The sequence below is a fragment of the Mastomys coucha genome, unplaced genomic scaffold, assembly GCF_008632895.1.
Source record: "Mastomys coucha isolate ucsf_1 unplaced genomic scaffold, UCSF_Mcou_1 pScaffold5, whole genome shotgun sequence".
NCBI lineage: Eukaryota > Metazoa > Chordata > Mammalia > Rodentia > Muridae > Mastomys > Mastomys coucha.
Window position 1 is genome coordinate 73,673,498 of NW_022196911.1, and position 24,753 is coordinate 73,698,250.

General features: G+C 42.2%; 1 protein-coding gene and 1 long non-coding RNA gene across 3 annotated transcripts in view; one reads left to right on the forward strand and one right to left on the reverse strand.

Annotated features, from left to right (window-relative positions):
* The window catches only part of Phf12 (PHD finger protein 12), a 48,830-nt gene that overhangs the window by 9,522 nt on the left and 14,555 nt on the right, over positions 1 to 24,753 (forward strand). For both annotated transcript variants that reach the window (XM_031350653.1, XM_031350651.1), the window contains exons 3-6: positions 15,361 to 15,433; positions 17,932 to 18,325; positions 22,032 to 22,152; positions 24,381 to 24,513. In XM_031350653.1, the coding sequence (XP_031206513.1) occupies positions 15,361 to 15,433; positions 17,932 to 18,325; positions 22,032 to 22,152; positions 24,381 to 24,513 (721 nt within the window). The remainder of the gene's footprint in view (positions 1 to 15,360; positions 15,434 to 17,931; positions 18,326 to 22,031; positions 22,153 to 24,380; positions 24,514 to 24,753) is intronic.
* LOC116076759 lies at positions 686 to 16,168 on the reverse strand. Its single transcript, XR_004113094.1, has 3 exons — positions 15,721 to 16,168; positions 13,079 to 13,272; positions 686 to 734 (listed from the first exon to the last, which is right to left on the reverse strand). It is a non-coding gene; the product is annotated as an uncharacterized LOC116076759 (long non-coding RNA).

Below are 24,753 nucleotides of genomic sequence, written 5' to 3' on the forward strand. Positions count from 1 at the left end.
TAACACATGCTTAACCATCAGAGGAAATGCTGGGCAGCTTTCCCAAGAGGCACACCATTTTACTTTCCCAGTAGCAATACAAGAGATTTTCAGTTTTCCACATCCTTCATAGTATTTGTTATTATCTGTCTTTCTTTGTTAAAGCTATCCTAGGGTGTATCAAGTTTTAGTGTGTATTTCCTTAATAGGTAATGACACTAATCATCTTTTTATGCACTTGCTGGAGAACTGTCTATAACAAGGTCCTGTCTGAATTGAACTTGGGTCCTCAAGAAGTACTTAGCAGCCAGTGCTCTTAACTGCTGAACCATCTGCCAATGCCACCACCACCTCTTCCTCCTCCTTTTTTAATTGTTTTTTTTTCCCCAAAAAAAACTTTTGGCAATACTGAGGATAGAATTTAAGACTGTACAATCTACCATACCTAGCTACATCTCAACTGTTATCATTATTTATTGAACTATAAGAGATACACGTCCTTCTTCAAATGTGTGATTTGCAAATGTTTTCTGTTGGGTGTCTTTTCACTTCCCTTATTGCTTTTCTTTCTTTCTTTTGTTGTTGTTGTTGCTGTTGTTGTTTCAAGACAGGGTTTCTCTGTATAGCCCTGGCTGTCCTGGAACTCACTCTGTAGACCAGGCTGGCTTCGAACTCAGAAATCCGCCTGCCTCTGCCTCCCAAGTGCTGGAATTAAAGGTGTGCGCCGCCACCACCTGGCTCCCCTTGCTTGGGTCCTTTGGGGGGGTGGGGGGAGAGAGAGAGGGAGAGAGAGAGGGAGAGAGAGAGAAAGAATGAGTATTTGAACAGGGAGGTAGGGTTATTACACTCAGCTAAATAAGGAGGTTGGGTTATTACATATAGAAATCAAGGAGGCAGGTTCAGCTAATCTCAGTAGGAACAGTCTTCAGGCTATAAACATCTTGGATAGAAGACTACAGTGGACATTTTCTGTACAAATACTGAGCATTTATACTTGGAGCAGAGGAAAGTTTTGCTTTGCCCTGGGAAGACTTTGTCACTCCCGTGGCTGAGGCATTGGTGTCCCTGACATGGCTGTGCTCATGTCAACAAGTACACACTCACTCAGAATTTCACTGGCTCTTTTCACTTAAGTTCTGCAACATACATGCGAGGGGAGAAAACCCAGGGCAGAGTCTCTTCTTGTAGCCCTATCTGTTCTGGAATTCACTAAGATCCACCTTCTGCCTCCCAAGTGCAGCGATTAAAGGCAAGTGCCACCACCATCTGGCTTAGAGAACCAGTTCCTTTTTTTTTTTTTTTTTTTTTTTTTTTTTTTTTTTTTTTTTTTTTTTGTCTTCTGACCTCCATGCACGTGCACACCACCAAAAAAAAAGTGTATGTATGTATGTGTGTGTGTGTGTGTGTATATATATATATATATATATATATATATATATATATAAACAGTAAATAAATGTGTGCATGTGTTTGTTTTGTTTTGTTTATTTTTTAAAGATTTATTTATTTATTTATTATACATAAGTACACTGTAGCTGTCTTCAGATACTCCAGAAGAGGGCATCAGATCTCATTATAGATGGTTGTGAGCTACCATATGGTTGCAGGGATTTGAACTCAGGACCTTTGGAAGAGTAGTCAATGCTCTTAACCACTGAGCCATCTCTCTAGCCCTGGTTTGTTTATCTTTTAAGTAACATCTCAGTGAAGAGAACCTTATTGTGTGTTTTGATGTAAAACTGTTTCTGTATTCCTGGGTGACTGCTAGCAACAAAGTCTAAGGCTAGGAGTTCCAGTAGAGGAAGTATTTGGTAGACTAATTGCCTGGCTAGCATCTATAAAGGCTTGGGTTCAGTCCCCAGCAATACATACACCTGTATGTACACACCTGTGATCCTGGTGCTCAGGCAGGGATGTCAGGAGTTAAGGCCAGCCTTGACCGTGTGCCTGATGACCTAAGTTTAATCCCTAGGAATTGCATGGCAAAAAGACAAAACCAACTTCTGCAAGCTATGCTTTGACATTCATATCCAGGAAGTGGCATGCATTTGTCCCTCCCCCTCCTCTCATAAATAACAAAATAAGTATAAAATTTTAAAAAAGAAAACCAACAAGAACCCACTACCTGTTGTAGGTAGAATACATGAGTACTTCCCTTGGAGTTTTAAAGGTTTTTTTGTTTTCTTTGTTTTGTTTCATTTTTTGGTATTTTGAGACAGGAATTTTCTGTATAGCCCTGGCTGCCCTGGAATTCACTCTGTAGACCTGGCTGGCCTCGATCTCAGAAATCCGCCTTCCTTTGCCTGCCAAGTGCTGGGATTAAAGGTGTGGGGCACCACTGCCGGGCCTGAGTTTTAAGTTTTAAAAGGAAGGTTTTCTCATTGTTTTTTTTTTTTTTGTTTGTTTGTTTTTTAGATTTGTTTATTATTTATTTATTATAAGTACACTGTAGCTATCTTCAGGTACACCAGAAGAGGGCATCAGATCTCATTATGTATCATTGTGAGCCACCATGTGGTTGCTGAGATTTGAACTCATGACCTTTGGAAGAACAATCAGTGCTCTTACCAGCTGAGTCATCTCACCAGCCCCACAGGTTTTCTCATTTTTGTTCTTGTGTGTGTGTTGCCTGCATGTATGTCTATACCACGTGTGTACACTACCCATGGAGGCCAAAAGAGGGCATCAGATCTGCAACTGGATTTATAGATGGTTGTTAGCCACTTGGTGGCAGTGCTGAGAATTATACTCTAATCTTCCAGAGGAACAGTGGATATGCTTAGTCAGAGTTCTAATTCCCCATAAGGAAAATTTCATGATTATTTATTTATTTATTATAATTTGATGTACATATGGCTCTTTTGCCTACATAAGTGTCTGTATATCATACATAGGTCAGAAGAGGACAGCATATCTTCCAATCCTGGGGTTAGAGAGATGGATAAGTTATCATGTATATGCTGGGAATTGAACTTGGGTCTTTTGGGAGAGCAGTCAGTGAGCAGTCAGTGTTCTGACCACTGAGCCATCTCTCCACCCTGAAGAAGAAAGGTTTTTAATTGCCTTAGTTTGGTTGGTAAAAGCTTGGGGTGGAAATAGCTCCATGCCAAATAATGTTATGGTTTTTGAACTGGTTAACAAGAGCCAAGTTGTTTGTACACTGCCACATACTCTCTTGTTTTTACAAGCCTTACGAAATAAATAAGGCCAGGGGTGGTAATGATGCCTGTAATCTCAGCACTTAGGAGGCAGAGGCAAGAGGATCATGTCGGGTCAACCCTGGCTACATGAGATCTTATCCTAAAAAAGAAAAATGACAAACAAATGGATAGTAAATAAAGAAAGAGCAGCCAGGCAGTAGTGGCACACACCTTTAACTGGGCAGCACTTGGGAGGCAGAGGCAGGTGGATTTCTGAGTTCAAGGCCAGCCTGGTCTACAGAGTGAGTTCCAGGACAGCCAGGGCTACACAGAGAAACTGTCTTGAAAAAAAAAAAGAGGATGCCGAAAATCTTTGCTTGAAGGTTTTATGTAGCTCATAGAATTAGGAGAACTTTTGCTACCTTGACATGACATCCTTTTTTTTTTTTTAAAGATATATTTATTTATTTTCTGTATATAAATACATTGGCTGTCTTCAGACACACCAGAAGAGGGCATCAGATCCCATTACAGATGGTTGTGAGAACTCAGGACCTCTGGAAGAGCAATAACATGACATCCTTTTAAAAGAAATGACTTACATCCTTTTTATTGCAAGTGACAAAATAATAGGAAATAGATGGTACTTAATGTGTGCTTTTGATTATTGGGTGAGAGTATTAAAATCCATCTGTGAACTTGGCTGTGTCTCTAGTGCATGCACATTTCCTTGGATGTGTGGCTAAATGGGCTTCTGACTGCTCTTATAGTAACTAATACAAGCTTTTTAAAACCAGTAGTGGGTTTTTGTTTTGTTTAATTAAGGGAGGGGAGGGGGGACTTTTGCCACCTTGTGTAGAAGTTAGAATACAACGAACATATAGGAAATAGGGATCAAATTCAGCTTATCAGGTTTGATGTTCAGAGTCTTTTGCCTACCCAGCCACTTCTCCAATCCCTATTATTCTTGCTTTAAGGTGCCAGATTTCCAAACCAATAGAAAGATACCACTGCCGCCTCCTTTGACTTAAAGGCCTAGGGAGTATACCACAACCAGCTAGCTGCATTAACATTTATCACAGGTGGCACTTATAAGAACACTTCTGCATAATGCTAGCCTCCCAAGAGACAGGGACAGGAGTACAGCTGTCACCTTGCCAGTTTCCTGAAAGAGGAGGACATTGCATTCAGTACAAGTCTTAGACCAAATTTCCAAAAGGCACTTTGGTGTTGCTGATTGTCACCATGCCCAGGACACATGCACAGGTCACTTGTTGACTATTTTCCCATGACTTGCCAGCAGTTAAGAATGAGATGATAGCCGGGAGGTGATGGCGCATGCCTTTAGTCCCAGCACTTGGGAAGCAGAGGTATGTGGCTTCCTGAGTTCAAGGCCAGCCTGGTCTACAGAGTGAATTCCAGGACAGCCAGGGCTATACAGAGAAACCCTGTCTCAAAAAACAAACAAACAAATAAAAAAGAAAAAAAAAAAGAATGAGATGATGTCTGTGTTTTCCTGCCTGCTATTTCCAGCTTTCAAAATCCCTGTCTTTTAAAGCCTAAGGTTATTTCCAAATCTAGATTTCAGCAAGTGAGAACAGAGATGAGGTTTTTTGTTTTGTTTTGTTTTGTATTGAGACGGGGTTTCTGTGTGTAGCCCTGGCTGTCCTGGAACTCACTCTGTAGACCAGGCTGGCTTTGAACTCAGAAATCCTCCTGCCTCTGTCTCCCAAGTGCTGGGATTAAAGACATGCACCACCACTGCCCAGCCAAAGATGAGGTTTTAGCACATCTCTATGGTAGGAAAAGTTGAGGAGTGAGATAGGAGAAATTACTGATTTCAGTAAGAAGAAGCAGAATTCACCACTATGGAGAACTGTTGTTACATTCACAGTAAGCAAATTCCAAATACATCTTGTAGACTGATGCAATTTCCCAAGTAATGAAAAACTTACTACTCTTATAGACTTCTTCCTCCATTTGCTGTTGCATTGAATGAATGTTCACTAAAGTACTCTAGAGCCACGGCCTTTCCTCCTTGCTCCTACATGATTTCAAGTGAGAGGCATGCAAAATAATCACTGGCAGGTGTAAATATGTTTTTAAAAGCTGTCTAGTTATTCTTGCCCCAGCTAGCTCCCAGATGAATGAGACTATTAGTTTTATTTAATCAACTTTACCTCACAATACCTGGGTAGTAATTGATCTATTTATTCTCTAAAATAATTTGGTCAGAATCTCAGCCAGAATCCCTGAGATGTTTGTATTTTAGTATTGGTCTGGCTCTCTGGGCTTCAGGTGTGTCATCTCATTGTGTCTCTCCCAGACCTTTTCTTCATGGCTGAATTCCCCCTTCTCTCTCTGTCTCTCCTCCCTTGCCTGGTTAGTGGAAGTCCCACTCTATTTGCTCTTCTGCCCAGCCATTGGCTAATTATAATTAGTTTTATTAACAAGGCAGAGAATAAATGATGAGCATTGTTTATATAAACTTGAAACAGGAGGTATTTGGAATAAGCATTACAATGCCATATCCAAATTGCAACAGATAGGATGGCAGAGAAATCAGAATTTTAATAACAATTAAAAGAATCTTTACAGGCTGGAGAGATGGCTCAGTGGTTAAGAGTACTGACTGCTCTTCCAGGGGTCCTGAGTTCAAATCCCAGCAACCACATGGTGGCTCACAATCATCTGTAATGAGATCTGATGAGAGCTATTTACATATTATATTTACATATAATAATAAATAAATCTTTTTGGGGGGCAGTTGAGAAGGGGAGCGGCAGAGTGAGAAGAAAAGCAAAAGAAAAAAAATAATCTTTACATAGTGTACAATAACATTATGCCTACAGGTAGGGGAACAGAAATGCTATATGAGTTATGCTATAGGAATGGTACCTTAATTAATGAGAATGTGGCAGTTCCTTTCCTCCAGAAATATTTGCTTTCCTAAATATTGGTCACTATGGTAATTAATTCCACCACCACCACCCCCTTTTTTTTTCCTGAAAAATTATGTGGGATATCTCCTAGGAATGTTTCCTAGTTTTGACAGCATAAAGTAGAAGTGAAGTGCCAGGGAGCTGGAGAGCACCAGAACCTAACCCTAGTCTCCCTGATGTGCTCTGTGTGAGGTTCCTTTAAAACCAGCATGAAGGAGCGAGAGGAGATTCCTTGGGTTTGATTTTTAACACAGCCGTAAGACCTCACTAACTCCAGGCCAGGCAGGAGGACCTCTCAAAATTACTAACAAGCTTAAGTTCTAGGTAGAACCTAGCTAGGTAGCAACACCAGCATTTCTGAATTACAGGTTTTCACTCAGTCTGACCTTCACAAAGATATTGAATATTATTTTTCCCCCGTCTTCTTTGTGAAGAGCAGAGAAGCTAATAAAATACATAGGACTTTGGGTGAGATGGGATGAGGTCCTGTGTTACATATATGATCAGGTAACAGGGACCTACCCACCCTTGGTTTTCCCTCCAGTCGTGAGCTTTTATCATACTCTGGGAGCTTTAAAAATTCCCACTTCTCCGAACCATCAGCTAGAGTTCTACTGATCCCCTTCTTGAAGCATTAACAGGAGACTTAATGGTGAACTTTTTCAATAGAAAATAGTTATTGGTTTATGAAAATTTTACTCCACTAACCTCACTAAGTGTGTCTGGAACAGGTTGGTTGCATATGCTTTTCTTTGATTGCGTTTGCTTTTTTTTTTTTTTTTTTTGGAAAAAGCATCATCCTCTTAAATGATTATAGGGAGAATTCTGTCACTGATTTAAGCTTTTGGATATTTGTTTTGTTCAGTCCTTCCTCTGTGGTCCTCCTAGTTTTTACCTGCATAGCCATTCTTTACCTACTGATAGAAAGAACTAACTGGCTCATTCTGTTCCATCAGACAGCTGTGTGCTAGGAAAGTATATGCAGTTTAAGGTAAATAACTCATTTTAGCATATGGCAAGCTTATATGTTTGCTGCATTACTTAAATTCGTATATGCACAAATTGCCCAAAAGTGGGCCAAAGGGAAAAACCATGGCTCTGTCTCTGACAAATGTGTTGGACTTCTAACTAGGTTACTGGAGGTCTAACTGGAAGGGTTTGGAGGCCCAAGTCAGCACTTAGCTGTGGCATCAAACCATGACAGCGCTGCCTGACAGCATGCCCAGAGATTACTTCAGTCCTAAAGGATGGGGAGCTTTGAGATTGGGGGATAGGGAGAAGTTGGAAGTAAAGGAACCAGCCTGACTCTATAGGGCCTTCCTCCTTTGCCAGAGGATGGATGGGAAATGAAGCAGAAATCTCTTTAATATTAAGTAGAAACTTAAGTGCCTAAATTAAGGGTTGTTTGTTGTTGTTGTTGTTGTTGTCCTTATTACAGAGTGTGTGTGTGTGTGTGTGTGTGTGTGTGTGTGTGTGTGTGTGTGTATGCATACATGCCGAAACAGGAGGATTGCCACAAGTTTGGGACCAGCCAGGGCTATAATATGTATAGTGAGACCTTATAGTGGGGGGTGGGGGAAGGGAGGGAAAGGAAAGGAAAAACACATTGTTAGTATTTGTAGCTTTCTTGGTCTTGATAGAATTTTATATCCAGTATTAATACCTGGCCCAAACAGCTGAGTTGTTTCAGCAATAGGAGTATGTGATGACTTAAAACAGAAATCTAGAAATCTGTGAGAGGATTGCCATAAGTTCAAGGCCAGCCTGGGCTATGGTGAGACTCTGTCTCAAACAAAATAAAACAAAAAAATTGACATAGTAGTACTTGGTTTTCGTTTTCCATACCTCTGAGACTCTTATGGAATATATAGTTGTTCTTCCTGACAAAATGTTCTCTAGGAATATCAGAAAACTACTGTTGAGGCCAGAATGTTGACTCTCTCTTAAAGTTAGGTAGAATGCAGTATCTACCAGGAGATGAAGGGTAAACTTCACCAGTGGTGCTGCCAACCCATCTATTACAAAGAAGTAAGAATTGCCACAATGGCCAGGCTGGTGACGGATAGGTCCTGTGGTACTGGGCCGGTCTGTAGGAAAGGTAGCAGAGACAAACACTGGCCAGTCTCTAGTACTCCCCTGCCTCCTCCCTTCCCGCACTAATTTCTAGTTGCTCTCCAGGTGCCCTCTGCTAGGAGGATGCCAGCTTTTTCTAGAAGACAATAGAACGTGGGGGCACAGTTAGCTGCCTGGAAGGACTGCGTGCCTGTAGAAGTGACAGCAGCTCGCTGACGTTCTCAATGGGGTGTTTGTAGTTGCCTGGCACTCATTGGTTTCCTTGTTAGCACTGTCACTGGGGCTTTGCATTTGCACTTGTATGTACTTTGTGGCATTCACTGTATTTGAGTGAGTGGTTAGGCTAAAGTAAAGAATCATTATTCTGGCACCCCATGACACTTTTCTCTCTGTATCCTTCCAGGTAGCCATTTTCTTTGCCTTGGAAGTGCAGGCCGTATTTGAAGATAAAACCATTGCCCATACAAGTGTCCAGACGAGGCTTGCTGGTTTTGCTGATACTTAAAGTAGTGTTACATTTTGATATGTCTGTACAAATCTTTTGGTTTTAGTTTTTTGAGACAGGGTTTCTCTGTAAAGGCATGCGCCACCACTGCCCGGCTCAAATTTTTTGTTTTGTTTAATATTTTTAAGATAGTTGGGTGGTGGTGGCACATGCCTTTAATCCCAGCACTCAAGAGGCAGAGGCAGGTGGATCTCTGAGTTAGAGGCCAGCCTAGCTTACAGAGTGAGTTCCAGGACAGCCAGGAGTACGCAGACCCTGTGTCAAAAACCATGTTTATGTATATGCTTATTTTATATGTGTTTATATTTATTATATGAATATTTATATGTAATATGTATATTCCTGAAGAAGGAATATCATGAGTTCAAGAACAGTGTCAGGCCTGAACACATAGCTTAGTAGTACAACACTTGCATAGCATTCCTGAGGCCACTAGTTTTAGTCCCCAGTATCACTCAAAGAGGGATGGGAATGTAAAAATGAGAATGAACAGCCCTGGGCTACATTAGTGAGATAGTGTCTCAAAACAATTTTCCTTTCTTACACAAGATATGGTCTCATGTAAGCCAGCAGGGCCTAGAACTCGTTATATAGCCAAGGGCGATCCTGAAATCCTCGGCTTCCTGCTTCTACCTCTCAAGTGCCAGGATAGTAGGCATGCATCACTGTGTTTGCTTTAATTCTTTAAAAAAAAAAAAAAAAACATTAGCTGGCTCAAAAGGCAGGGAGATCTCCTGAGTTCAAAGCCAGCCTCAAAAAACAAAACAAAAATATTAGCTGGGCACAGTCACATACACCTTTAATACCAGTTCTCAGGATACAGTGGCAGGTGGACCTCTTTGAGTTGGAGGATAGCCAGGCCTCCATAGTGAGATACTGTCTCAAAAAAAAAAAAGTATTAATAATTGTGTGATAGATGAGCACATTCCATGTCACATTCATGGAAAATAGAGGACAATTTTGAAAAGCTGATTTTCATCCTTCCATCATGAGTGCTAAGAGTGGATCTCAAGACTGTCAGTATTGTATTTTACATGCTTTTACTCTGAGCCATCTCACATATGTGTATACCTACACATATATATACACATACATACATGCATACATACATAACATACATACATACACACACACACACATACATACATACATACATACATACATATGGGTTTGTTTTGTTTTTAATTAAACTTTACCTACTGCCTCTTAGCTCTTCCAGAACATACCTGGTTTCAGTTTATTAAAGAGCATATTTTCTTTTCCTTTTTTAAAGATCAAAAAAGTAGTTTACATTTATTTATCTGTATGAGTATTTTGCCTGGTATGTATGTGTACCACAAATATGCTTGGTGCCTGTGGAGACAAGAAGGGGTCAGATCTCTTGGAACAGAATTGTAGATAGTTGTAAGCCACCATGGAGGTGTTGGGAACCAAACCTGGGTCCTCTACAAAGGCAGTAAGTACTCTTAATCTCTGAGCTGTCTTTCTGGGTTCAAAGACTTATTTTTGGAAAGATCTAGAGGTCCTCATATAAATGGCTGCTGTGCAGTTGAAATATAATTGTGGTCCTGTCAGCAGTCACTGTACCCACCTTTTTGGATACAGTGTCACTTTTTGAGCTAGCCTAGGGCAGCAGCAGCAGTCTGAAAGTAAACTTGTTATGAACCTATTGTAAGCTGTCCTTTCTGTTGGTCTTCATGTTGCTGCTAAATGTAATTAGGGGCTTTTAATCTGGTAGTAGACCTCAAATGAGACTCATGAACTATGAAATTAAAAATCAAAACTGCTTACTGCTATGATTTGCTTGCTGAACCTTATCTCACACCAAAACCAGGCGGGGGTGTACATACACTGTGGGGAGCCCTCAGGATCTTTTCTGGGTCTGCTACTTTATTTTAACTGAAATTGTTGTAAATGGCTTAGAGAGCTTAAATCTTGGAGATTGATAGTTTCTGACAGGAGACCCTACCAGCTCATGTGACTGACCTCTTTTATAAGCTCAGGAAAGAGAGGTTCTTGGTCTGTTGTATATAGATAGTGCTTGTGTAGTTAGTGTCTCTGTTAAGTATTTGTATTAAATTTAATATTTTATCAATCTACAGAGAAAATGGGGTGTTTTCTTGAATATTTTCATCCATTTTTTTCTTTTGTTCTGTGATATATTACCAATACCTTTGGTTAAGTGAGATTTTTCATTGTTTTTCAGGCTGCCATTGACTCCAGTTTTATGTCACTGTTGCTTAGATGGATGGATAGTTGCAAGCCACACATGAGTGATTTCACTTTTCCTTTTTTTTTTTTTATATCCTTAATGTCTAGATCTGAACACCAGTTTTTTAAAAATCTGCCTGTTGTAATACAAAGAAAGGATCTCTGAGGTAGAAGGCCATCTTTCTGCTTCATTGTCTCCCTTTCTCTCCTCTCTTTGTTCTTATGTTCCCCTCCCCCCTCTCCCTTCCAGTTCCATATTGAAAAACTGCTTGTGCTGGGTGGATAATTAGTGTAATGCTATGGAGCAACAGGTCCCACTGGTGGTGACTAGTCTGAAGTAACTGTTAATGTTGTGCAGGTTCACATATGTTAATAGGCCAGGGAAATGCATGTAGTTAGTTAGACGCAGATCAATGACACTGGCATAGGACTTGAAATAGACGCTCTTAATTAGAGAGCCAAGAACCATGACAACTACTAACATCTTCCATTTGTGGTGGTGAGCTGCAGCCTCATTAGAGAAGGGAAGGCATTCTAAATTAAAACTGGACTGTTTTAATTCTTTGGCTGTAAGTTGGGATCATCTGGAAGTGGACTTTGAATCTTGCAGAAGTCTGCTAGTTACAGGCATCGCAGTGACCCAGTGAGGGATGCAACAATACGAACTAACCAGTACCCCAGAGCTCCCAGGGGCTAAACCACTAGCCAAAGAGTACACATGGTGGGACTCATGACTCCGGCTGCATATGTAGCAGAGGATGGCCTAGTTGGTCATCAATGGGAGGAAAGGCCCTTGGTCCTGTGAAGGCTCTATGCCCCAGTGAAGGGGAACGCAAGGGCCAGGAAGTGAAAGAGGGTGGGTTGGTGGGCAGGGGTGGGGGAATAGGGGGTTTCTCGGAGGGGAAACCTGGAAAGGGGAGAACATTTGAAATGTAAATACAGAAAATATTTAATTTTTTTAAAAAGGTATTGTTTTAGCCAGGTATTAGGGCATATGTCTTTAGAGCACCTGGTAGGCAGAAATAGGCAGAGAGATGGCTCAGTGGTTAAAGAGCACTGGCTGCTCTTCCAGAGGTCCTGAGTTCAATTCCCAGCAACCACATGGTAGCTCATAACCATCTGTAATGAGATCAGGGTACCCTCTTATGACCTGCAGGCAGAATGCAATTATTTATTTATTTTATGTGAGTACTGTAGTTATCTTCAGATAGACCAGAAGAGGGCATCAGATACCATTACAGATGGTGGTGAACCACCATGTGGTTCTGGGAATTGAATTCAGGACCTCTGGAAGAACAGCCAGTGCTCTTAACCATTGAGCCATCTTTCCAGCCCCCTAAATAAATCTTAAAAAAAAGAGAGAGAAAGAGAGAGAGAAAAAGACAAGGAAGAAAAAAAGAGCATCTGGAGCTGAGTCTGGTAGCTCAGGCAGGTCATGCCCCAGGTTATTGGGGTGCTGTGGGGAGGGGGTTGAGGCAGAGCCTCACTGTGTAGTCTAGGCTGACCTCAAACTCACAATGATCATTCTGCCCCAAGCCCCTACATGTTGGGATTTCAGATATGAGCTACCATGCCTGGCTTTGAAGGTCTTTTTAATCAGAAGATATAATGGTGAGAATAGAGAGGCCTTTTTGAAATAGCCTAGGCTCTCCTCAGATTTGCTATGCTCCTGCCTCAGTTTAATGAGTATTGGTATTATGGGCATATGCCAACTGGGATTGTTTTAGATCATTCTTCCAGCAACGTTGAGAATCAGCTAAAGCATAAAGGATGCCCAACAAATAAATCAATGACATCTTGGTGGAAAATCTAAGCCTACACCACCATGTCTTATCCTCTGCCTTCTGTGTTTGATACAGCATATCTTAGTACGGTTTCAGCAGACAGATGGAAAGGATGATGGAAACAGGAATGCCAGGCTTCAGGGTTAATGCATGTTAGGACAGCTGCTAGAGCATCATAAAGTCAGCAGGCCTTCACAAAGGATGCTTGCCTGTCTCATTCCTTAGATGTGGTCTGTTTAGAAATGTAGGGGAATTGGGGAAGAATTTACAGGTGATGTTCACCTGTGGTCCCAACAGGCCACTATGTCACTTGGAATGTCTCCTCAGAGATTCCTCTATGAAAGCAAGAAGGAAGGAAACAGTGAGCTATGAAGGAATGATGAGCATCTGACATGTATACCATGTCCAGGGAAACACGGCGAGGCTGGTGTGCAGAAAACTTACCAAGCCAAATGCCCTTGGAAGTGCCAGCTTGATCTCGTGGGCACATGCGAGCCCTCCTCAATGTGAACATGGATGTAGCCTTGTTCCATATAGCATGGTTTTCAAACTTTGGTCTTCAACAGAATCACCTTAATGTCATGCCTTTTACACAAATTATGAAATCCTAGAGTCTGCTTTTTTTCTTCGTTTTCTTTCTGGGAAAATAAAGAACACCAGGATTGACTTGCTATATAACAAAGGATGACCTTTAACACTTGATCCTCCTGCCTCCACCTCACAAGTCCTGTGGTGTGCACCCCTCACCTGATACATGCGTGTTAGACCAGTACTCTAATCAACTTTGTCAGTAAAACCTCTGTCGACCATCAATATTCCCAGTCTAGAATTTACATTTCTTTTTTTTAATTTATTTATTTATTTTATATGTATGAGTACACTGTAGTTGTACAGACGGCCGTGAGCCATCATGTGGCTGCTGGGAATTGAACTCAGGACCTCTGCTGGCTCTGGCCCCGCTCGCTCCAGCCCCAGACATACCAGAAGAGGGCGTCAGATCTCATCATGGATGGTTGTGCGCCACAACGTGGTTGCTGGGATCCGAACTCAGGACCTTCGGAGGAGCAGTCAGTGCTTTTACTCACTAAGCCATCTCGCCAGCCCTAGAATTTACATTTCTAATACATTTCCAGATGCTACTGTTGAACTGGGGATCATTCTTTTAGAACAAGATATCTGTTGTATGAACAATATAAATATGACTCTTCTGGAAATTGATGAAATCTTAATGTAACTTTATGGAAATCAACTACCTGAAGGATCTGTGAGGTCCAGCCCTACCCAGCCTGAGTCTGGGCTTGCCTGTGTTTTGAAGCAGTTTCATGCAGCCTAGGCTAGCATATACTTTACTGTGTAGCCCACGCTGGCATCAAAATCAAAACCTTCATGCCTTAGCCTCCCAAATTCTGGAGTTTTAGGTTTATGTTGTCATGCTTAATCTAGCTCTGTTTTAAATTCAGTCTTCATTTATTAAAAATGCAAAGAGGCAAGCTAGAAATTATAGATGGCTTCGAAGTTGAGAGTACATGCTGCTCTTTCAGAGGATCTGAGTTTGGTTCTCAGAATTTATATTAGGTGATTCACAACTGCCTATAACTCTAGCTCCAGGGGATCCGACACCCTCTTCTGGAGTCTGAAGGTGCTTGTACTCTATGCACATACCCACATGTGAGAAAAGGGAATTCAACTATTTAGCAGGAAACATAAGGTTTATGAGTAGTGTAGAAAGAGCTGATGGAAAAGCCATATCCAGTAATTATTAATGTGTAATAAACTACCAAAACAGAAAGTAGTAATCCGAAATTCTGAGGCTTGAACTGGGCTCAGTTGGCTGGTTTTCTGTTGTGCATGTAGTAGGCCAGGACCACAGTTATTTGGAGGCCCATCTGATCTGGTATGTCCAAGACAATTCATAGCAGTAGTTGGTACAGCCTGTTGGAATTCAGCTGAATTGTTGGTTGGAGCACCTCAGACTTCCTCAATGTGTCTTATGACAGCAGAGCCCTGAGACAGAACATTCCAAACATATAAGAATGTAGTCTACAGGTTGCTTAAGGCTCAGGCTTGAAAGTTACAGCGTGCTGTGTCTTACATACTGTTTGTCAAAGCAAGTCATAAGACAAGCCTAACTCAAGGGGAGGGCAAAGGACTATTTGTGGCTGGAAGACAAAACAAAGCCATGAAGCTTGCCACAGGCTGACTAGAGCATGCTTTAAGAATGGATAGTTTTAGAGGGGTACAGATTTCCTACCAGAATATTATTGCAAAAAAGGGAATGGCAAATGTTCCATTTGAGTAGGGGGCCTGGGTAGCTGAGGAGACCTGCCAGGTTGGAATGGACTGTGTGACAAGGTTCTGAAGCACAGGGTGGAGAGGCTGGGTTTAGACTGAGACTTTTAAAACCATGGAGGATCTCTTGGTGAGGCATATATAGAGACTTAGGAATGACTCTTCTGGCTCTCAACTAGTGTTTTCTGCCTGTTTCTGTAAGCCCAGTGTCAATACCTATGATTTGGCTTCTCTTCCTAAGACGTGGAAGGAATTGTCGTCCTTGAGGTGATTATAAAGGTTGTTGAATAGGCATTTTGAAGGACATGAGAATCTAGCAGCACTCCAGAACTGGCCACAGTAGTAGTTTAGGGACGTGCAGTTTGTGCCAGATCTATTTTCAGCTGCATGCAAGGGTTAGATTAGTTACTTAGTCTTGCCCTGTCTTTTCCCCACAGTAACCCTCCACTGAGTGAAGAGATGTTGCCTCCTGGGGAGTGGATGTGTCACCGGTGTACTGTCCGCCGAAAGGTAACGCTGCTGCTTTCTGAAGGCTTCACACAGAGTACCAGAGCTAGACCACTGGCACTCCAGAGTTAAGGTGGCTTGGTCCTGAGGGCATCCTCATCCTGTCTTGTCTCTTCAGACACTGGAGTCATCACACTTGGTCCATGTTGACTATAAGGCCTAAAACTCCAGATGTGGGATGTGAAAGAGGGCAGAGAGTTTGTCACCCACCAAGCCATGTTTAGTCACTAGTGACAGGCAGTCTGATCTTACTGTCCTCTTAGGCAATAGCCTGAATGTGGTGTACTTACCTGGGGCTCCGAAAGAGAGGCTGCTTCTTTCTCTGTTCCTGGGCCTCCAGAGGCTTGGTCAGTTGTATTAGTTAGAAGAGTGGGTTTGGAGCGCCTCTGCCCTGATTCTCTGGTTTCTCTTTGTTCCCTCCACTCTGTTAGCTCAGTACTAACTGAATTATAAAGTATGTATATGGCTCATTATTTTCTACTTTTCTATTTTATGGAGAGCAAGAGCTAAACTGCCCTTTATCACCAAAGGAAATAGGAGCTGGGTGTGGTGGCACATGCCTTTAGTCCCAGCACCCCAGAGGCCAGCCTGGGCTACACAGAGAAACCCTGTAGGGAAGCACGGGGAATAGGCGTGTATCCACCAGATTATATTGATCTTACCTTCACATTAAGGGCTATAGATTAGAATTTGTCTGTATGCTAGGCTACCCTGTTATCTTCCCACACCAATTGTATAACCAGAAATTTCTTTTCTTGTGACATCACTGCTGTTTTCTTGGTCCCAGTATGATGTCACAGTCATCAATTGCAGAAACAGAATGAGCTGATTCAGAGATTGCGGCTTATGTTTGTAACTGTTTTCAACTTTTAAAAAGGTGAACAAGCAGGCATTAGTTTCCATTGTATAAATGGTTCCCATTAGAAAGCAAGCCAGAGCCAAGTTAGCCACTAACCAGAGCTGTATGTAGTTTGATTTCACCTAAGGTCCAAAAACCAGGCTATCTGTCAAGCTACCTAGTCTTCAAAACCCTTTCTTGTGAGTCTCCATAGAGTGTGACCTGTCAGTTTAGAAACTGACTGTGCAAAGAAGCTAGACTCTAAAGGGTTGGGATCAGCCAAGGAAAAGAGGTAAAAACTTGCTGGTGCTTGTCATATGCCAAGTTCTACTCTTACTCCATTTAATCCATGCAGTTAAGAATGCTGGTAGTAGATCTTAATTATGAAGAGAAAGAAACTGACCTACAAAATACAGAATATTTTCCCAAAGATTCAATGGAATGGACAGAACTGAGATTAGAACCAAATTTTATCTCACTCTCAAGTTCTTTGGAAACAGTGTGGCTTGGTAGGGAATAGTCTGCCTTCTTTTCTAGCATGGGTCATTTCTCCTGAAATGCTGCTGTAACTCACTCCCACATAGACCTACCTAGTGGTTCCAAATCTGCCTTTTCCACTATCAGCAGCATCACCACCACTTCCCTTTGACCTCCAGTATTTACAATGAAATGGATTGAAATACACATCCTCTGGGCTTTGTGAACTGATGGTCAGTCCATGCCTCTTGTACATGCAGTCCTCTTTATTGCCACCACACCCCTAAGAGGAGAAAGATTTTAGTGTTATCACTGATGGAGAAGTTTCTGAATTGCTCAGGGCCACACTAACTGGGTATTAGCATGATGACACTTGTTTGGTTTCAGAGTCTTGAAGGAAAGTATATTGTTAGTTATCCAGTCCTATTGCACACTATAGTCTTTTCCACTTCATGGCTTCTAAGAAGTATCACTTTTAGAGTTCGTAGTTAAGATTGAAAGCCATAGTTCATGGCCGCCATGCTTCTCTCTGTTGGTTCTCTCCACGTGGCACCCTTCCATGCCAGCCCCTCTGAGAAGTGAACTCTCCAGCCTGTTCAACCTTTGCAGACTTTCTTCATTTTGAGCTGTTTTCTAAACCTTTCAGTACAATGATGCTCTAAGCAAGTAACAGTGGCCTTAACTTGCATTATGATGTTCTGACCTTAATCTTAATAAATTTATTCTTAATGTGTTTAGTTTTTTTAGCTGCTTGCCCTGTGCTTTAATATATAGAGAAATGTTATTATATAATAAATTAGTCTTTTTTCACACATTCCACACTATTTTTGGTGATCTCATTGCTGCCATGTTTTCTTATTTTAGTTGTTATAGCTGGAGAGATGGCTCAGAAGGTAGGAGCACTGGCCAGTCTCCAGAGGACTTGGATTCAATTCCCAGCACCCACACAGCAGCTCACAACTGCCTACAACTCCAGTTTCAGGGGATCTGAGGCCGCCTTCTGGCATTTGTGGGTATTAGGCACACACATGGTACAAGGGAAAACACCAATGCATACAAAATAAAATTTCAATTTTAATAATTGTCATGTGTAAGGGACTTAATAATTTTCATAAGTGATCTAGCAAGACATATACCCATCTCTATTTTGTTCTTTTCATGATGGTCCACCTATTCATTTGCACAGAAACGAGAGCAGAAAAAGGAGCTGGGCCACGTCAATGGACTAGTGGACAAGTCTAGCAAACGGACGACATCCCCCAGCAGTGACACTGACTTGTTGGACAGACCAGCTAGCAAAGCTGAACTCAAGGCCATTGCCCATGCCCGGATCCTGGAAAGGAGAGCCAGCCGGCCTGGCACCCCCACATCCAATGCCAGCACGGAGACCCCCACCTCTGAGCATAATGACGTCGATGAGGACATCATTGATGTGGACGAGGAGCCAGCAGCAGCAGAGCCGGACTATGTGCAGCCTCAGCTGCGGCGGCCTTTTGAGCTGCTGATTGCTGCTGCCATGGAGCGGAATCCTACCCAATTTCAGTTGCCCAATGAACTGACTTGTACCACTGCACTACCAGGTTAGCGACGTCATCATCATATCCCTTTCTTACCCTGCCTTCCCAAGGGATTGCTATTGCCTGTTGCTAATTTTTTGTTCCTATTCTGGTTTTACCTGGAGAAAGCATCAAAGGTTGTAGTTGTTATAGTACTTATTCTGTTTTCTGAGTCTTCTAGCTCTTATTATTCCCCTGAATCTCTTTTTTTTTTTCTTTTTAAGATATATGCCAAATATCACACACCAGTAATCTTAGCACTTGTGAGGATAAGGCAAGAGGATCATGAGTTTGAGGCCAGCCTGAGCTACCTGTTGAGACTCGGTCTCAAAAACATAGGAGGGCTTGAGAGCACTGGCTACTCCTGCAGAGAGGACTCAGGTTTGGTTCCCAGCCTTTGCATAGTGATTCACAACCATCAGTAACTCCAGTTTCAAGGGATCTGATGCCATCTTCTGACCTTAACAGGCACGCACATGGTGTACATGTGTACTTGGCTAGCAAGCATTCATATGCATAAAGGAATAAGTGAGCCGGGCGGTGGTGGCGCACGCCTTTAATCCCAGCACTTGGGAGGCAGAGGCAGGCGGATTTCTGAGTTCGAGGCCAGCCTGGTCTACAGAGTGAGTTCCAGGACAGCCAGGACTATCCAAAAAAAAAAAAAAAGAATAAATGAAAAAAAAAACTTACTTATCAATTGGGCTAGTGAAATGGCTCAGTGGGTAAGAGCACTGACTGCTCCTGAGTTCAGATCCCAGCAACCACATGGTGGCTCACAACCTCCCGTAATGAGATTGGATGCCCTCTTCTGGTGCATCTGAAGACGGCTGCAGTAAATTACGCTGGAGCAAGTGGGGCCAGAGAGAGCAGGGCTGGAGCGAGTAGGGTTGAGGGGACTGGCAGAGGTCCTGAGTTCAACAGCAGCCACACACATGATGGCTCACGGCCATCTGTACAGCTACAGTATACTCATATACATAAAATAAATAAAATAAATCTTTAAAAAAAAATTAATAGGGGCTAGAGAGATGGCTTAGCAGTTAAGGGCACTTGTTTCTGGACTTCAGAGGACCTGAGTTCCATTCCCAGCAACCATATCAGGCAGCCCACAGCTGCTGTCTCTAGATCAGCCTCTGGTAGACTCCTAGCCTATGCAGTCCACATGGAGATACGTATTTGCACATAATTACATTTTTTTTTGTTTGTTTGTTTTTTTGTTTTTTTGTTTTTTTCGAGACAGGGTTTCTCTGTATAGCCCTGGCTGTCCTGGAACTCACTCTGTAGACCAGGCTGGCCTCGAACTCAGAAATCCGCCTGCCTCTGCCTCCCAAGTGCTGGGATTAAAGGCGTGCGCCACCACCGCCCGGCTTTTTTTTTAGTTTTTAAATAAATAAATGAAACAGTTTAGGGATGTAAAGACTGGGTGATAGAGCATCTCCCTACCATGCACAAAGTCCTGGATGTGATCCCCAGTATCTCCTGCCTTTTGCAGACAACCACTAATTGTGTGTCTTGAGAGAGAGTGTGTATAAGCAAGTATCTATATATGTTTGTATTCGCTTCTTAAATAACATACTAACAAACTGTCCTAATATTTGGTTTTCTTATTCTTACAGTGCAGTCCAACATTATGTAATGTTAAGTGGTCTTAACATTAATTTAGCATTACATTAGGTTTTTGTTACAGCACCATAACAATCCATTGTATAAATGTTCTTTAAATGATTTAAACAATTTTCTATTCATTGCCATTTAAATTATTCTTAATATTTTCTCATTTATTTATGTGTATGGGTATTTTGCCTACAAGTATGTCTTGTGCACCATGTATGTGCCAAGTGCCCACAGAAGCCAAAAGAAGGTATCAGAGCCCCTGGAACTGGAGTTACAGATGTTTGTGAATCCCACGTTAGTGCGGGGAATTGAACTTGGGCCCTTGGAAAAAGCAGCCAGTCCTTTGAGCTACCTTTGAGCTATCTCTCTAGCCCCTCCCAATATTTTGTTACAAAGGTTATGTTTCAGCAAATAGCTATAAATACATCATTGTGCACATTTAAGATATGATTGATCTATAGGGCTGATGTATAGGGTAAATTCCTAATATCGGAATTTCTAGGTCACAGTTTGCAGTGGGAGGTTTGATAGCTATTATCAAATTGTCCTTTTACAGAGAAAATCAAATCTATTTGATACCACAGTGCTTCTAGATCTTAATTTTTCTTCCTAGAGAAAATCAGATTGGTTAAGCATGGTGTCTACCATACACCTATTTTCCTACCATATATCCCTGTATCCTTGCACTTAAGAGGCAGAAGCAGAACTGTCAAGAGTTCAAAGCTAGCCTGAGCTACAATAATAAGTTCTTGGCCAGCCTGGGCTACAGAGTGAGACCCTGTCTCAAAGAACAAAAGAGGACTAGGAAAATGGCTCAGGAGTAAAATGCTTGCCATGCAAATACTGGAGTTTATATCTTCAGAGCCTATATCATCAGCCAGGTGGTCATAACCTCCTGCCTGTAATTCCAGACTATAGGAGGCTGAGATAGAGGAAGCTTGCAGCTATCCAGACTGACTAATATGGTAAGCTCTAGAGGAAATGTCTGCCTCAGTCAATCAAAGAAGACATCTGACATCTACCTTATGCCCACCCCACACATACATATGCAAAAGAACATTGGCAGGCTTAAAAAGTACATATAAGCCAAGTGTGGTGTGTGCCTTTAATCCCACTACGGGAAAAAGAGGAAAATAGACTTCTAAGATTGAGGCTAGCCAGGGTTATATGAGAAGCAGGGGAGGGGATGGATGGGTAGGTGGGTGGGTGGGTGGGTGGGTGGATATGCCTATTGGGCTACTAGCCATGTTTAGACACTCGTGACAGGCAATCTGATCTTATTGCCCTGTTAGTTCATATGATAAAGGCACTTGCCATGGAAGCCTAATGAGTTCGATGCCTGGAACCCAGTAAAAGTGGAAGTAGGGAAAATTTATGCATGTGTGCAGTAAGTGTGCACCCTCACATACTTTTTAAAAAAGATACATAGAGTTATGATTGTTATTGAACCCTTTAATCCTAGCACTTGGGAGGCAGAGGCAGGTAGATTTCTAAGTTTGAGGCCAGCCTGGTCACATCAGCCAGGACTATAGAGAAAACTTACCTTATGTCAAAGTGAGAGTAAGGGTTGCATATGGCATCTGCTTTCTATAGAAACATAATTAAATTACAATCTTGCTTAGTTACCTTCACAGACTAGTCTTTGTAATCATATAACTTAGGTGTGTGGGTGGGTGGGTGGGTGGGGGTGTGTGTGTGTGTGTGTGTGTGTGTGTCCATGCGTGTAGGTTTCTACTATCAGAGATTTCTCATTATTTTATATTGGTGAAATCAATATTTCTGCCACAAAGCAGATGACTTCTATTTCTGGTTACCTTGTGTCTGTCTCCTTTTTTTTCTTTTTTTGTTAGTGTGTGTGTGTGTGTGTGTGTGTGTGTGTGTGTGTGTGTGTCTGTCTGTCTGTCTGTCTGTCTGTCTGTCTGTCTGTCTGTCCGTCCGTCCGTCCGTCCGTCCGTCCTTCTGTCATTTGAAACCAGCTCCAGAGTCCTCAGAAAGGAATCTGTCTGAACAATGGCACATGCTTCTGCTTAGATCTGTTCTCTCACTGAATGTTTTCATATTCCAACAAGGAGTTCTAAAGCCAAGGACAGTTCAGCACTACCAGTTTCTTTTCTAGGTTCTAGCAAACGGAGAAGAAAGGAAGAAACCACAGGGAAGAATGTAAAGAGGACACAGCATGAGTTAGATCATAATGGTCTCGTTCCCTTGCCAGTCAAAGTCTGCTTCACGTGTAACAGGTATTGTTTTCCCTCTGTCACCCCTTATAAGTCCTGTGTTAATTAAATGTGGACAGCTTTTATTCTGATGGTATAAGCACACAGAACTAGTTGACTGGCCATTTCCTGGAACATATCAATATGTCAATAACAAATTACCTGTAGAGTCAAAGTACTGAGCCAGGTGTATAATGCATGCCTATAATCTTGGCACTTAGGAGGTTGAGGTGGTTTTGGGAGTATAAGGCTAGCCTAGGCTCACAAGGCTTCACCCTTTCTTGAGGGAGTCTCAGTTGATTGAGAGGCAGTGCCATTTTATGTAATGGCATTGTCACTGAAAAGTCCACATTCAGTAAGTAACTCCCTACCCAGATCATCATGTAAGCAACCCGACTAAACCAGTGGGTCAGAGCTCGTGGCGATGGTCACTGGGTAAAGGCTCTTGTATCATCACAACCTGAGCAGAAGGACAAAAACAACTTTGGCAAGTTATTTTCTAACTTATGCATGGGAATTGTGGCACATGCATGAACACACAGACACATTCACTAAATAAAAGTAAAAAAAAAATGTAGGATTAAATTCAATGCCACATCCATAAAAGACATGAAACTCACATGGGCTTGTTGGGAGGAAGAGAGGGCTAAGAGGGAAACAGGAGAGGAACAGAACCAAAATTTATTATGAAACTGTCGGACACTAAACCATAAAAAGAAGCTGGGTTTGGTGGCGCACACCTTTAATCCCAAAGGCAGGCAGATTACTATGAGTTCAGGGCCAGCCTGGTCTACACAGTGCGTTTCAGGCTAGCCAAAGCTACATCATGAGACTATCTCAAAAATGAGAAAAAAAAGAAAGCCACAGATCCCAGTAGAAGTACAGTTGACTGTGATTGCAGTAAGTTAGAGTTAGACTTAAACTGGAGGTCGAGGGTCTGATGGTCAGTGGGTTAAAGTGCTTGCGGCAAAGCCTTGAACTTGACTTTAATCCAGAGGGCCATTGTGGAAGAAGACTCCATTCCTAAGTGAACACGTGGCACGTGTGCTTTTCCTCCTTCCCAATACACACAAGGTTTGTGGCTTGCTTTTTTTTTTTTTTTTTAATTAAATGAGGTATTAAAGTGTTATGGGTATCTATTTATACTGTTGAGTACCTAGTTTGTTACACAGCTGCCCTAGAACACTAGTTTCCTTCAGATAGGCTCTCCTCAGTTATAGGGGCCAGATGTTTCAATGTCTGAAACTGGATTTGTTGGCTTGATTATATCAGAAAAACTGTATTGTGGTTAGAGCATACTGGCAGGAGAGAATGCTTGCCTGGCATGCTTGAATCCTCAGCATCACATAAACCCAGGTTGGTGGTACAGTTACCCCAGCACTCAGGCAGTAGATGCAGGAGGAACAGGGATTCAGAATCATTCTTAGATATATAGTGAGTTGTGGCTACATGAGATGGTTACACAACCATCCCCTCAACCAAAAAAAAAAAAGTATTCACAAGGGAAGCTATGGAAAACTAAATGGTAGTGTATTAGGACGGAAGGCTCTGAGTTCTGGCACTAGTATAGTTTTGGGAGCACTGATGTTTGCTGACAAGCTCTCCTTGGATCGTGCGCACAAGGGTGCACACAACATTCCTTGTCTCCATCTCCATTTATCAGAACTGGTTTCTTTTTATACAGAAGGGAAGTCGTTTGTTCTGTAGTTACAACTCCGGAAAGACTGCTCATACATTATTCTTATTACATTTGTTTGTATGAGGGACAATACACAATTGCTGCAACATATGTATACAGATCAGAGGACAATTTGAATGAGTTGGTTCTCCCTTTTATCATGGGTCTGACGAATTGAACTCAGGGCAGGCAGGCTTGTTGGGAGGTGCCTCTAACACTGGGTTGTTACACCAGCCTCTTCTTGATTTGTGTATTTATTTTTAAGTGAGAATTCCTTAGAATAGGAAGATCCGAGATCTGAGTACTAAGCATTGGTCATTTTTGCTCTGACAGCTACTTTAGCCGTTCTCCAAACATTTATATTCACAAGACACATTCTTCCTAGAAGATAAAATAATGAGGAGCCTGGCTTCCATCTTCCTTACTGACTGGTGTGACCGAACCCTAGAAGGAGGGAAGTGTGACCAGGACAGAGCTATGAGACTGTGGAGGAAAGGACCTTTTTGGAGTAGAGTGGTCTTGAATTTTTCCACCTTGCCCCAGAAATCACCCATCACATCTCGTTCCTCTGCAGGAGTTGTCGAGTGGCCCCCCTCATCCAGTGTGACTATTGCCCGCTTCTGTTTCACATGGACTGCCTCGAGCCCCCGCTCACTGCCATGCCCCTGGGCAGATGGATGTGTCCGAATCACATCGAACATGTGGTGGTAAGCACGCTAGTGTTTAGTGAGCTCTCTACAGGCCCAGCTAGAGCAGGAACAGTATCCCCTAGAAACAGTATCGTCTCTTTGTGCAAAGTACAGTGTAATCTTGCAGGTGCTGGGTTCAGCAGACCATCCTAATTCTGTTTGGTGTATTGTGCATCTTGCCTTTCCCCAGTACCTTGTTCAGCTGTACAGACAGGCTTGACCTGCTTTCTTGTAATTTTTACCCCACAATGAATTAAA